The following is a 15,687-nucleotide window of genomic DNA, read 5'->3' as shown; positions in this document are numbered from 1 at the left end:
TCACGGGTTCACTGAAGTGTTAAGCACCTCCCCGTCTCTCTAAAGGACATTATAATGCAAGAGACCCCCTTTTTAACCACACACCGAATTTTCTTTCATTTAGGCGATCTATATATAAATATATATCTATAAGCTTGAGAGAGAGCGAGATCCGGTGCAACTTTTTTTTCCATAAAAAAACCCACCACCAACCGCTAAAATTTGGGGGGGTACAGCTTTCGCCCTGGAGCGGTGCGCGATGCTCTCTCACGCCGACCTCCTGGACGCCCGGCTCGGTGAGTTGCCCCCCAAAGCCTCTCTTCCCCCCCTCTTCCCTCCCTCTCCCTTGCCCCCAGCAGCACCTGCAGCCAAGGAAGAAGCCCCGGGCAGGAAATGGACAATTTGTGCCTGATTTTACCTTAATGCGACTAATTTCTTTAAAAGTAATTGTACTGTATTAAAGTTTGATTTAATTTAACGCCATCTTAAAAACAACAACAAACCACCTATGGAATATGTAGATCCAAAAGCAGCAGTAGCGGAACTAGGGGGTCATTTCGTTTTAGGTTGTGGCCCCTCTCCCTCTCCTTTGTCTTCTTCCTGTTGTGTTTTGTTTTGTTTGTGTCTCCTTTTTGGTCTTTTGAAATAATCCTGCATGTGTGTATCTAGTTTGCCTACCCTTAAGAAATAAACTGAGGTGCCCTTGGCTTTGGACAGGTGGATGTTCGGGAGCCTCTCCCGGCAAGGCGCAACGGCGGCCCCCTCGGGCGAGGAGAGGGTGGCTGGGGGCCGTCCGGAGGCAACTATCCGAGCGGGATGGCTCCCAAGTTCTTAGGGGGTGGAAAGGAGGCAGGGTGGGCCGGCCCGTTTCCTCCCCGTCGGGGCCGGAGCCGGGTTGGCCTAGGGCGCTGGTGGACACCGTCCGGGCCCTCCGGCCGGGGGTCGACCGTGGTGTGCGCCTGGCTGAATCGCGGCGGGCCGCTGCTTTGCCTCCGCAGGGATGAAAGACGCCGCCGAGCTGCTGGGCCACCGGGAGGCGGTGAAGTGCCGCTTGGGCGTCGGAGGCTCGGAACCCGGAGGCCACCCGGGCGACCTGGCTGCCAGCGCGGACTCGGTGGAAGGCGCCACGCTGCTGCCCGGCGACGATATCTCCGCCGTGGGCTCCACGCCCGGCGCGCTCTCGGTCAGCGCCAAGGACCCGGACAAGCAGCAGGGTCAGCCTGGCGGAGGCGGCGGCGGCGGCGGCCAGAACCCCGGCCAGGCCGGCCAGCAGCAGGGCCAGCAGAAGCAGAAGCGGCACCGAACGCGCTTCACGCCCGCGCAGCTCAACGAGTTGGAGAGGAGCTTCGCCAAGACGCACTACCCGGACATCTTCATGCGCGAGGAGCTGGCCCTGCGCATCGGCCTCACCGAGTCCCGGGTCCAGGTAGGCGCTCGCCGTCTGTCCATCTACCAAGCAGCCCAGCCACCCACCTTCCTCCACCCCACCCCGTCCAGGGACAGGGGGCCCCTTCCAGGCCAGGGGGGCGCCCCCGTCCGCAGACCCAAAAGGAGGGTCGCGGGATTAAACGATACTACCCCGCGCTGGTTAATTAGGGTCATTGAGCTCCGCTGATTAGGGACCGAGGGCTAGCCAATCAAATTCCTCACGAAAAGCATTTTCAAACACGGAAGGTTGGGGGGAGTTCGAACTTGTGGTTCTCGTTTTGTTTTAAAGTTGTCTCAAAAGTGAGAAAGGGCTGCTGTTGTTTCTCCAGTCTAGAGACGCGAATACAGCAGTTTCATAAAACGGCACCAACTAAAAGCAATGCTTTTGATGCCCAAAAGCGAAGCCTTCCCATCAAAAGAATAAAATAAAATAAAATAAAAATCCTCCCCTCCGCTCCATCACAGCACTGAACAGCACAGACGCTGCGTTACAAAACTTAGTTTATTTGAAGCGGCCTGGGAATTTCGCTGTTGTACATTCAGTGAACGCTACAACGCTTCGAGATCGATTTCTAAGGCAACAGACTGGCACTCCGATTCCAAACACATTGCTCGATTTCACTACCAAGGAATGCGTTTGAGGCAGCAGTGTAAGAAATATTTTCAAAGAGCCTTAAAAACCCAAGGCAGAGAAAGCCTTTGCTAGAAGTTTTAATTTTAATTTGATTAGCGTTTTATGTTAAGGAGGATTAGCAAAACCAGCTCTCTGTTTACGAACAAACGCATTGGACGCATTATAGAAAAGATGAAAGAATTTAAGAGAAGTATAACAAATCTCTTTTTTTAAAGAGGCAATATTCAATTAGAGCACACATTTGTCCCACTCTTTTAGAAAACAAATCATTTGTGTGTTATCTTCCTGTTTCGCATACTGGCAGGTTTGAATTTGTTTCAGTCCGATTAGTTAAAATGACTGCGCTGTCCTCAGTCCTGAACTTTCCCTTTCCTTGGTTCTTTCTATTTTGATTATTCTGATTCAAATCACTGATATCGAAAAGGAAAAAGAAATGTATTATTTTAAAAATTATTAAAGTGGAACCAAATTTATCTGGAGGCATTTGCATTTTAGATCTTTTTTTAAAGGCACTAATTAAATGCTGCTGACTCCAATAGCATAATTTTAGTTTGATATTATTAACAAGTTTATGAGGAACTTAATTACAGGGACATCGATGAGATTTCTCTCTGCATAGAGAGAATAAATGCGAATGTACTTCGTGAGTTGAAATCCTCTCTAATTAATTTAGCCAGAAGCAGGGAACGCCAAGCAGATAAATGCGGAGGAAATCTAGAAACAACACTTTTAAATCCCAAGAAGGACTTTTGTGTTTGCGTTCAAAAGAGTTTCTGTCACCATATACCTACCGATAAAAACTGCATTAATATTATCTATTACGTAGATTAGAAAACACTATAATGGGGAGCCTTCAAGAAAAATTGTTACGTATGCCCAAACCAATTTAAAAACAGTAACACCAATGCTAAAACCCGAAAGCTACCGCAATTCTTCTCTGAAGAATTATATATATGATGTTATACAGGTTTATTCAACCCGTGTAGAACGTTAATTAGTTTAAATTAAAAACGAAATGTGGTTCCCAATAAAATATAATTGGACAACTAACTTGGAAGGGAGAAAGGAAAAGAGCAGGAAGCCTATTAAACTCCACTGGGTTTCTCCAAAGGTTAATAAGCAATTTCATTATCAGGAATGTGATGAACAAAACAAAATGCATAATATAGAATGGAAATAGCGATTATTCACCCACTTCCTCTCCCCAGTGGTGGAAATCCGTAGAAGTAAATGATAATGGGATTCTGGTCCTACAACGATTTACAGATAGTAAACCAAATTACGGAGAATGCACAGATGCATACGATCTTATTTTGGGTTAATTAATTAATGCAGAATAATTACCTCGCTTCATTTACAATTGCTAACGCAAAATAAAACCCTACACACACTTCAACATAAACAAGTGCTTTTCAAAGCCCCCAGTCGCGATTAAAACAGTGATAAAGATTGTTATTCCATTTTATATCATATTGTTTCTTGCCTTTCCTTCGAAGGTAAGCGTGCGTCAGATGGCGACCCGAGGTCGCTTACAGCCTGAAACTAACCATATTTTTACCCCCGTGGTTTTCCAGCCTTACTTGTAAGTAAGTCGCGTTCACCTCAGTAAGACTCACCTCCAAGTGAAATGTGTGTGCGTGTGGGGGGGGGCATTTTAATGACCTCAGCATAATCCTACACGCTGCTAATAGCTACGGGCGGCTGAATAGAAACAGTTTAATCGAGTGGCAATTTAAATATTCTTTACAATAATGTTCTGCAGTTTAAAAAGTAATCAAATCAACATAACCTTCTTAATTAACACTTCAGAATGATTAACATTGTGTAAGCTTGTGCAAAAATAAATTATGGGAAATGTATTTACTTCCCAGTTCATTGTATTCTTGCTACTTGACCAAATGGAAATGAAAGAGTAATGGATGGGTTTATGGTCTCGTTTACACAGCCTTTGCGGCGCGTAGGGGGCTTAACATTGATCCGGGAATGCACTACACGCCCGCCTTTCGAGCTGCTCTCTATGCACCATTATATGCAAGAATAAATTATATTTTTCTCACTTTCCTGTCTTCTACATTTAAAAAACCTACCCCCTGCTTTGTCGAAAAGGCCTATCCCACGCCTAAGCTACCACTTTGCGCTTTCTCCCCCCCCCTCTTTCCAGACCGGGTGTAATAAAACCATTCTTTTTATAGCATGCCATTATTAGAAACCAATTTCAGAATTATTTATAACCTGGAATGGCTTATTAAGCAGCAATGCGAGAATCATGCAAATGACAGCGATCCAATGCAATATAATAAGCATAATCATTAGTCTCTCGCGCTGATTAATTAACTTTCAATATTTTATTTACATAAAAAGCAAATCAGTGAAATAACTTCTGCACAGCCAGGCTTGCCTTTCAATATTTTACACCAACCTAAAAATAATGTGCCGAGACTCCATTGACCGTGTCCCCCCGCGCTAGCCGTGTCACCTGCCACATCTTAATAGGGGACAAGCTGAGAGTATTTTCTAGTTTTCTAATAGAATGAGAAATTGCATTTTCTTCCTCTCCCAGTAACTATTAAAGCGTAATGAATTCGGCCTAGAGTTCACGGCTGGCTGATCGAAATGAACCTGAAATCTGAGCTTTAATGCAGCTCCCCAGATTTCCTACCAAATCTTCGCATTAATCATCCGCTGGATTCCAATGAGATCTTCATAAAGCTTTGTGAGAGGAGGGGGTTGGGGTGGGGAGAGAAAAGAAAGTAATATCCTCTCCCCTTTTTCTTCCCCATTTATAGCTGGGGAATTAAACGGGCTATATATTTCCAAATACATTTACAGTATGTCTATATTACTGTAGCAGCAGGTATCATGAAAGTAGAGTTTGAAATTGCAAACTCCATTAGACCCTCAGTGTTGTATTAATAATGTTGGGCAATGGGGAAGCAGAGGGGGAGTCGCTGCGTTTTCTGATCGCAGCCGAAGTTGCCCAAATGCCTGTGGCTAATATATTTCCAGCTCCGAGTTGTCATGTGCGCCTTTTCAAAACCTCCCTCAGGTTCTTTTTCCTTTTTAATCTGTCATGCACCGGTTTCCAAGTGGATACGTTCACATTTTCAAAAGCATATGCGCCGTCGCTCTGAAGTGAGGCGATGACGACCTGATGGAGATTCTTTTACAACCCCAGTAAACCATGACACATAAAAAGATTTTGTGGCCACCATTTAACTATTAACCCTAAAACATAATTGAACACGACTTTTCTCTGTCTCTCTCCCCCCACCCCTCATCTTTTTCTTCCTGCCTTCCTTCCTATTATTATTCCTATAACATTTAAGTCCTTAACAGCTGTTCCTTCTTGCTAATGGCCAATCGCATTTCCCTGTATAAATGGAAGGGTTTGAAAGAATGCGGCGGTGCTCCAGAGCCTCTCAAATCCGCAGAAGGCTTGTAGACTGTCCCTAAAGCGGAGTAGGCAGGAGAGGTCGGAGCGGCCCCATTCCAGAGTAGCGCGGCAACCCAGTACGCCCACTGCCCGCAAATAAGACAAGAATCTTTGTTACTAAAGCGCACACGGACAGTTCTTAAAACATAAGGTTGGAGTGGGACAATAAATACCAAAACCGATTTGGAATTGTTACGGAAATTCCCGGTTCCAAGACTGGAGTTTGCTTCCCTGATTAAAAAAGCAAAGCAACCAAGTGGGATGTATAGCATGTACCCAGATTTGACTCTGGATAGGGTCCAGCCCAGATACACATCTCCATTCTCCCCCCCCCCCATTTTGCGCTGCAAAAGTTCCTGCCCTTTCACGAATCTTTTTTACGCATCAACTTGTGGCGGCGACAGTGCTGTGGCAAGGGTAAAACAGCAAGAACAGGGTGAGACAGTGCAAAGAGAGAAAGGGGTCGAGGCAGAAGAAGGCAATATAGAACAGGCCAGATGTAGGCGGGGAGAGAGCTGGAGAGAACCACCAAGCTAAAGAATATTCCCACAGAGAAATACTAGGCCAAGTCACTTATTAAGAACCCGTAATATTTACATATACAGTACATGCAAAATTGTGTATATTCGCGACATATACGTTCATGTAATTAACTCGACTAGAGTAAAACCGAAAATACCAACATTGTCTCACGATAGTTTTGCCGCGCGATCCTAAACATGTTTACTCGAAAGTAAGCCTCACTGAGTTAAACTGAGGTATTCTAAGGCTAGAAGGGGAGTGTGCACCATTCAATTCAGTGGGGGGGGGGGTACTTTAGAGGAAACCTGCATAGGATCGCGGTGCCCGACTCAGTTTGCTTTTATATCCAGCCAAGTCCCACTTGTTCATTTTCAAAAGCCTACTTACAGTGCAATACTAAGGATGTTATTCAGAAGTTGGGTCCCACTAATTTGTGAGAGTCTGATACCCGGTCAAGTATGCTTAGCATTCGAGTCTTGTTTATTTATACTTAGTATTTAGACACTTGGGAAAGGCCTAATTTTTTTAAGCTGAGTTGAATGGCTCAGTAGAAAATGAAAAGCTGCTGACACAGACGAGTTCAACGTTTGGTGGAGCTGACAGAAGCTCGGTTGATTAACTAAGGCATCAGAATGAATATCTAAAGCAAAATGCTCCACAATTATTGCAATGGCAGCTCACTTGAAATAATGATTTAATGCATCTTTGTTGCATCTCCTTAATGAGGTACTTGAGCTTCACCACAAGTCAACTGCAAAATAAAAACTTTTGTATATATATTTAAAGCTCAGCTTCTCAGTAAGCAGAAATCTTTTCCAAGTAGTCACTAATCTGGCTTTGTCTCCAATTACATTATATAAATTATTTCTTTTGGGGAAAAGTCTCTCCCTTATGTTTTATTTACATTTACAATATGAATACTGTATTCCTCATGCCTTGAGGTAGGCAGAAAAACATATGAAAACACCAATTATTTCACTGGGAAGTATGGCATATTCAGTGCTTTCAACTTCTGGTACTCAGGTACAGTAGTAGGAATAACTCCTATTGGAAACCACTGCTAAGCACTCTAATAATAATAATAATAATGTGTATGGTACCTCTACACATCTATCTGCAATGCATATTCAGAATGCTCCACATATCTGTAACAAAACACACTTATTTGTTTGATCCCAGTAGAGAGATCAATACACAGCTTTCTCCTGTTCATCCATATTCCCATGCTGATCTAGGCTCACATATGCAACAGATGCTATGTGTATGGATCCTGTGGCTGGATGTTTTAGGGCAGCAACAGTGGTTGCATGTGTGATTCCCAGCCATGGGTACCAAATGCAGGGTTCTCAATAACCAGCATAGATAAAATATGGATGCCAAATGTAGATGGGTATGCATCTTCCATATTGTCTGTTGATGTATGCAAATCAGGATACAAAATATACACATATCTAGCCTCACATAAACACACACATAACATGCATATGGGTAGCTAAAAATGTACTTCTATATGCAAAAGTCCTTGTAAAGAAAGGCAAAGAATGCAGTCCGTATTCTAATTAATATATTTGCTCTAAGCATATAGAACTAATGCAAATAAGGGGTGGATACTTTTAAAACTATTATAAGAAACACAATCTTCTGGTGCATTAGATGAACATGCCTACAGATCCATCTCTGCTCATATTTTATAGCTTATAGTAACATACTTATCTTGATACTTATTCTTGGGTATCCTTCATAAGATATCCCATTAGATTATTTAAAAGTGTTGTAGATCTAGTGAACTCAAGTGGTTAGTGAAGAACGTTTCTACAATCTCAGCCAGAAACCAATTCAACTTGAACTTAAATTAAATCACTGAAATTAAAGAGCCCACATGGCTTGTGAATTCAGCTGCTACTGAACACCTAGTTCAAATATGAGGAATGGAACTTGTGTGTAAGTCTGAAGGTAAATGTGTATATCTGAGAAAAACACAATGACACCATTCTCTAAATGTTTTCTTTGAAATGTTTCACCTATGATTTCGGTGCAAATCTCAAGTGTGCTTAGGATGAGGTACTATAAGAACCATGAAAGTCGTGTCATTCACATTGTCTTAAACACAAGTTTTGCACAACTTGTTTATGGATCAGGGTATTAATTAGACCGCTAGCTCCAGAAATAAGATATACGTTTGTAGCTTTATTTTTTCTTTCGTGCCTATGCTCACATAGCAGGCCTCCCGAACTAGATGAGTCTAGATGCTTAAGAAAAATTATTATAAAATCTAAACATTACAAAAATAGTAACAGCTGTAGCAAACTCACAATAGTAAAATAACAGATTATTGGTACCAGAGTAACAACTTTATTTTCTACTGTTTTCCGTGGGTTCTATCAGGGGGAAAGGCAGGGTATAAATAAAGATATAATACTATTTCAAAGGGCTAAAATCTAAGGATTGTAAATACAGTATGCCAGCTCTTTTATTTTATCCCTCAAGCCATCTGTGTCCAGTGGGGAAATGTTCCTCCTCTTCCTCCTACACCACCTTTAAAACAGTATTCTCCCTTTTGTCCCCAATGGAAATACAATAGTTGCCCTTATTTTCTCCCTTCACTTATGCCCCTTATTTGTCAATGGAATATATTAGGAGTCGGTTTCGGAGGAACCGTGGCCAGGCTGAAGGAAACAAGGCAGCGAAACTCCTTTGCGTTAAGAGCAATAATAAAATACCAGTGCGTAAAAACCAGTATTTTAGCCGGACAGCAGGGCAGACACGAGAGACGTCTGTATCCACACACAGACGCCTTCTTCCCCCCTCCTGGCAACTCCATCTTCGCCTTTAGGGCCTCCAGCCAGAGGCGTGGGCCCTCAGGCGGGTGGCGGAAGGACGCGGGGCCTGTTCAAGCGCTTTGCCCGGAGAACCACGCATCCTTCCCTCGGCGCTAACCGGCCTCTCTTTTCTCTGTCCTCCCCCCCTTCCCTCCTCGTGTCCTTTTCTTCCCCGCTGGCGACGACGGGCGACCAGGTGTGGTTCCAGAACCGGCGGGCCAAGTGGAAGAAGCGCAAGAAGACGACCAACGTGTTCCGCGCCCCCGGCACGCTGCTCCCCACGCCGGGCCTGCCCCAGTTCCCCTCTGCAGCCGCTGCTGCCGCCGCCGCCATGGGCGACAGCCTCTGCTCTTTCCACGCCAACGACACGCGCTGGGCCGCGGCAGGCATGCCGGGCGTGTCGCAGCTGCCCCTGCCGCCGGCGCTGGGCCGGCAGCAGGCCATGGCGCAGTCGCTGTCGCAGTGCAGCCTGGCGGGGGGGCCCCCGCCCAACTCCATGGGCCTGTCCAACAGCCTGGCGGGCTCCAACGGCGCCGGCCTGCAATCGCACCTCTACCAGCCCGCCTTCCCCGGGATGGTCCCCGCCTCCCTGCCCGGCCCCAGCAACGTGACGGGCTCGCCGCAGCTCTGCAGCTCCCCGGACAGCAGCGACGTGTGGCGGGGAACCAGCATCGCCTCCCTCCGCCGAAAGGCGCTAGAGCACACAGTCTCCATGAGCTTCACCTAATGGCGTCTCCTTCCCGCCTTCCCAGCCAGCCAGCAGCCTGCCCCCAGCCGCGCCTCCCGCTTTCCCGCCCTTTTTGCTTCTTCTAATTCCTCCTCCTCTTCTTCACCTCAGCCCTGCCCTCACTCCCCGCTCCCGTCATGTTTTTGTACTTAAAAGAGGGAGGGGAAAAAAAAAACAAAACACTTACCAGGGAGTCGACTCAGGATCAGAAGTGAGTGGACTGGTTTGCGGGCAGAGTTTAAGAGTCGGTCGTCCAAATAACACGACCAAGCAAGCGCACGCACACATAAAAACATACAGACAAGGAACACGCTCACCCCAACCGCCGCCTACTGTGCTCCAAGGGCGGAAACACAATCGACGTGTGTCTTAATAAGGATCTGAGAAATACCCAACCTGACAAAAGGACTCGTTGGATCTCCTTTAATTTACCCCCCGCCCCCAAGTTCCAAGCCCGCACAGCCAAATTCAGATCCAGGCATCTGTTGGGCTTTTATTTTTTATACAAAACACCAAAACAAAAACCCACCTCATGTAGAAAGACAGTATACAATGTGTGCATGTGCGTGTACAAATAAAGATGAAAGTTGGTTGCAGGGGTTTTGATAGAAAGGTTTTCTTAACGGGCAAGTTTGGCCTTTGGGTATCTGCGAGGCAAGAATAGTGGTCAGGACGTGAAGCGTGAAGGGGAAATTGAACCGATTTTGATAAAAAACATTTTTAAGCGATTTTTTTTGGGGGGGGGAGGGAGTCAAACATTATTATTTTTTGAAAGAACCCACTCCAAACACTTCCTATTACTCTCTTTTTGTGGGCGTTTTGATTTCTTTGTTTCGGTTGTTGCTGTCCCTCCAGTTTCTCTTGCTGCCCTCCCTCTCCGAGCAGCAGGCTGATAGATAGATGCCTGGCGCACGTGGACTTGAGACATCTCCAACCTGGCAAAGACTTTGTACAGATAAAGCAATCAGCTATTTTTTTCTCCCTTTCTGCATGTGCTGGTCCAATCCCAGAGAACAGAAGCTATTTCGAAGAATGAACAAACAACGTGAAATAGGATGTTTTGTGTAGATAAAGCATTCTTGTTACATACTGGTCGATTTGTGATATGTTAAAAGAAAAAAAGAAAAGAAAAGAAAACTTACTGTCTGTGCTTATTTATTATGGAATTTTGGGTTTCTTAATAAATGTTTGAGGCTATTATAAAGCATATGATTTGACTTTTGCCAACAAGTTTATATATCAAGTTAATGTAAATGGATAAATAAAATCATTTTCAATATGTGATAATGATTGAGAACGATGGTGTGGCTTGAGATAAGAGGTGTTTTAAACGAGAGAAGAAATAAGATACTTGCTACCTTATTTTTAAATTTAGGATCCAGCGAGGTGGGGGGGGAGGGTTGTTATACATTTGGAAATAGTTTGCTTGCCTGAACTTTGCGATGAAGCACTTCATTTATTACAATTTGGATACTTTATGTGAATAAACTTTTTAATTTCTCTGCGTAAATGACCTTTTAACTCTCACGAGCAAGGTTATGATGACAATAATAGCAGCAGCAGCAGCAGCAGCACGATGTGCGCGCGCACGCGCCTGTGCTCGTGCCCGCACATCGAAGGACAGGAGAGAGTTACAGAGAAGGAGCAAAAGTCTAGGGCCCTTTGTGTTGGCAACGTTTTGTAAGAAGTGACATCATTTAGTTGTTAAGCCAAAAGCAAAAAATTATTTGGCTAATTTCAAAGAAGCACTTTCAGTTTCACAGAGAGAAGAGGCATGCACGACTGACTGCAAGGAAAGTCCGCAGATTTCTGACGGTAAAAATCCTAGCATTTTTATTTTTTTTGCCGAATACGAAGGCTGTGAGCTCCAAAAAGAAAAGAAAGAAAAACACAGAAGCCCCAGTGTCGAACTGTATGAAGTCAAAAAGAATTTCTAACAAAAATCTGAAAGGGAGGGTTAAGATTAAAGCAGCGTCCGGGTGTTTTCTTTCATCTCAGTTGACTAAAGGTTGTAGGCAGGGCGAAATGAAATTGACATGTATTTGGAGAAAGCAGAAGGTGCATTTTGCAATCTATCTTTTCGCCGGCTTTCAAATGAGCCGCTGTTATTGTTGCTGTGACTCACTAGACATGATCTTAGGGCAGAGAAGACATTCGCTTCCCTTCCCTTCACTGTTTGCAAACTTGGGCTCTGCTAAAGGGCAGAAGGTTGTCAAGCACCAGGTAGAAAAGGATGCTTCGTTTTTTAATGCTTCACTCAGATCGTTTTTGTCTGCACATCAATTATAGATCTCTTAATTACACACAAGAGGGTGCCCAAGTCTGGAGTCTTTCACAAAAGGGCCCTTGGTTGCTCCCCAGTGAATTCTGCAGATGCTTCTTTAATTTAAAAAAATATATATAAAAAGAAGTCAATGATTACAGGTCCAGGATGAGAAGGAAATCACTTTGGTGTCCTGAAGAAGGAGCCCTTTGGATAACTTAGGCACCCCAAATGCCATTTAAATGAAGCTCTAATTTAAAAGTGGTCACTCTCCAGGGTTACACCACAATGGCAAGAGAAAGGTATAATTCTTTAATACCAGTTTTGAGATTCAGCATTCACACAGGAGGTAAACATAATCAAATATCATATACAGATTAACAGATGATAATGTGCAATCATATGGAGCCATTTTGAAAATAATTTTTGAAAGCTCCCTCTTCTTCAAGCAAAAATATTAATCCTTCCTCCTGATGACACTAGAGCTCCACTGGCCCAGGAAATGAATACTCTTGAAATTTTTATTATGCCCTTTTGTTTGCGTTTTTGTTAAACTAGACTAGAATCTAATTTTCCCCCAGACAGTGAGCTGAATGTATATTCAGTGACTTTAATTAAACATGCTGCATCACACCTATTTTGGTCTTGGGGATACATTTAGAGGCAAATTTTGATTCTCTCATTGACTTCTAAGGTCTGTAGAGTCAGTCCCCATCCACTGATGCACATGACCTCTTTTGTGTGTCTTCTATAATCTCAGTTGATATTAGAGATCTCAGATGGATCTATTTGATCCTTAATCTTAACATCCTTAATACCAGGGGCTTCAGAGAACATAACAGAGAGCCCTTATTTTAATACCCCCCAATTCGGTATCACTTTACATAGATGTCATCCTTCCATTCTGCCTTTTGTCTTTCAATTTATATCATAGTTTCCTTATGATGTGCTTCATGCCTTTAATTGAAATAGGTCTTTTATCTGCTTTATAATGTATTTTTCAAATAAAATACAATTCCCTCCCTCTCCATTTCTTTGTTTAATGTTACTGAGAGCAAGGAAGGCCCTACTTCTGAGAATTTTTCTTCTCTTACAGAACTTTGATTAATACTATTTTTTTAAAAAAAGAGGACACAGGGTGTATGTGTGTGGGGGGGGAGGGGAATGCTATGATCAGTTAGTTGCTGCAGAGCTGGCCTCACATAGTGGTTAAGAGCAAGGTAGGCTATGCCAACTCTAACCTCTGTCATAACTGCACCAGGGCTGACCTTAGGCACATTACTGTTCTATTTGGGCCCCTTCACACAGAGGCAGAATGGATCAATTCAACTGGGAACTGCAGCCAGCTACAGCTTTCTGACTAGCATATTTGTAAGAGTTCCCAAATGCAGCTGTGTGTTGTATTTTTAAGTGAGCAAATAAAACATTAGAGTACAGTATACCCAAAAAGTGACCCAAATCTGCAATATATATGGGGATAATAATGACATTAACATATATCTAATGTTTGGACAGCCCAACTTGAAAACCAGTTAAGTCACATGTGTTGGGTTGAGCTTTAGGCAAAGCAAATTGTCTTCATAAGCCAATAGCAGTAAGATGCATGTATTTCCATCCTAAGTACATTTGTTTAGGATTGAAATTTTTGTCCCACTGAAGTAAAAAGGTAAAGGGACCGACTCTGGGGTTGCGGTGCTCATCTCACGTTATTGGCTGAGGGAGCCGGCGTACAGCTTCTAGGTCATGTGGCCAGCATGACAAAGCTGCTTCTGGCGAACCAGAGCAGCACACGGAAATGCCGTTTACCTTCCTGCTGTAGCGGTACCTTTTTATCTACTTGCACTTTGACGTGCTTTTGAACTGCTAGGTTTGCAGGAGCTGGGACCGAGCAACGGGAGCTCACCCCGTCGCGGGGATTCGAACTGCCGACCTTCTGATCGGCAAGCCCTAGGCTCTGTGGTTTAACCCACAGTGCCACCCGCGTCCCCTGAAGTAAACACATCCAATATTGGTTTAATTTCTAATGCTCCAATGCATCTAGGTTTTTGATGGACTTATTGAACCCACAGGTGGCTTGCTCTAGTTGTAAAAGAGTACATGGACTGCCATCCTTAACTCGGGGGGTAGGTAGCATGGGGGTAGGAGGGTCATGGCCCCAGGTGCACAATTTGGAGGAGGTGTGTGAACCAGGTGCCCCCATGCAGGTGCAGGCTTTTGCAGGGATCCCTGTTCCACCCAAGCATATCCTGGCGGCCCCTGTCCCTGGCTTCGCATCCTTCCCTGCCTGTTGCTGGGGGTCTCAGGGTCCCGGAGCCCAGTCTGGCCTCACCACTGCATCCTCAACCCCCTTGTTGAATGGCCACCTGGCTCAGTGCACTCCTCGGACAGTGAGTGGGTGCAGACAGAGGGAGACAAGCAAGGGGCAACCCCAGTGTAGCCTAGCCTGGTGCTCCTCTACATGGGTGTCAGGGGGATTTGCCCACCAAGGGACTGGCTGGGCTCCCCCTGCTGCAAGCAGGCAGGCTCTGGTGTGTGTGTGTGTTACTCTGGCAGCATTGGCATCGAGGGCTGGGCTGGTGTGGTGGGCTCAGTTCACCCTCCGGACCCTGCCTGGCATGCCTGTGCACACCCCAGGCGCCAGCAAACCACGCTATGCCAATGCCTTAACCTGCTGGTTCAAGAGTGTGTCCTATTATCATCAACAGATACAATGTTAAGTAAGCTTAAAACTTAAGTGCTGGTCTTTTCATTCTTCTGAAATAAATCTGACTCCTCCATATCCTAAACCTTTCAAGGGTTGAGCCAATGGTCTCCTAGCACTGATAGTGTAGTAGAGAATGATAGAGAACTGAGCCACAGCAGAATACTGTAGAGGGTTCTTACGTAAACCGCTTTTGTCCTTCCATTTGTGCATAAGAGGCATGACTCACTTCACATTTAGGTGATCTCTGCAAATCTCCCACTGCTCCTTACCAAAGTGCAGCAAAGGTTGTTTACAAGCATGCTAATTTTACAGCCCTTTTATATAGCTTTAAGTGAGACAGGTTTATGATGTAGGCATGTAATAAAATATAGTCTACAAGAGGATTTTTTTAAAATAAAAAAACACAACAACTCCAACATTAACCATGTGTTTTAAAGTGTTAGGTGGAAATGGGCTCTTAGGCTGGGGGGGGGGGTTACCAATCCAAAAGGTCCAACTCCATTCACTAATGGAAATGTGGTAAAGCATTGCAAAGACTTCCACTTAATTATTCTTCCCAAAATATGCATCATGTTCTCGAGGGTTTAATGAAAAATGTCCTGGTTCTGAACAAAGCTGCTTGGCTTCACTTATCCTCAATGTAACATTTGTTTCCATGGCAATAGATGTTTGCCTTATATGAAGGCCTGGAAATTTGTGGAACCAGGTGGATCGGGGGTACCTGGAAAAAGCTCTGCATTTGCCTAGCATAGGGGAAGCGATGCACTTAGAACTGGAATGTGGTGAAAGAAAATAAGGTGAGTGCAACTTATGAGTAATAATTCCCAGAACAATTTTCCTTTGCAAAGTGTTTACAAACTACATCGTATATATTCACAACAACCTTGTAAGTCTCTTGTCTGACTGGTCATTAACTTCACTTTGCAGAGGAAAACTGAGGTTGCAATTCTCAACATGCTTACTAGGGTGTTGTTGGCATCTGTCTGTCTCAAGGGACAACTGAGTGAGCCTGCGGGGGTGAAGTCAAACCTCTGGAGATGCATTAGCAGTACTAAAGTGACTTCTCTGGGACGCAAGCCTGGGCAGTGTGTATGGAGGCACTGGGCTGTCGAGACAACAAGACCCCGTCTTAGTCTCAATGATGAAGTCCAAAGGCAAGCAGAGCAATACAAATGGCA

General features: G+C 44.5%; 1 protein-coding gene across 1 annotated transcript; it reads left to right on the top strand.

Annotated features, from left to right (window-relative positions):
* The first annotated feature begins 202 nt into the window (after positions 1–202).
* OTP (orthopedia homeobox) lies at positions 203–9,542 on the top strand. Its single transcript, XM_035099507.2, has 3 exons — positions 203–275; positions 978–1,405; positions 9,012–9,542. The coding sequence occupies exons 1-3, from the start codon at positions 239–241 to the stop codon at positions 9,540–9,542; spliced, it is 996 nt and encodes a 331-aa protein (XP_034955398.2). The 5' UTR covers positions 203–238.
* The last annotated feature ends 6,145 nt before the right edge of the window (positions 9,543–15,687 follow it).

The sequence above is a fragment of the Zootoca vivipara genome, chromosome 11 (genome assembly GCF_963506605.1).
Source record: "Zootoca vivipara chromosome 11, rZooViv1.1, whole genome shotgun sequence".
NCBI lineage: Eukaryota > Metazoa > Chordata > Lepidosauria > Squamata > Lacertidae > Zootoca > Zootoca vivipara.
Note: the sequence above shows the minus strand (reverse complement) of the source record. Positions and strands in the feature narration are given on the sequence as shown.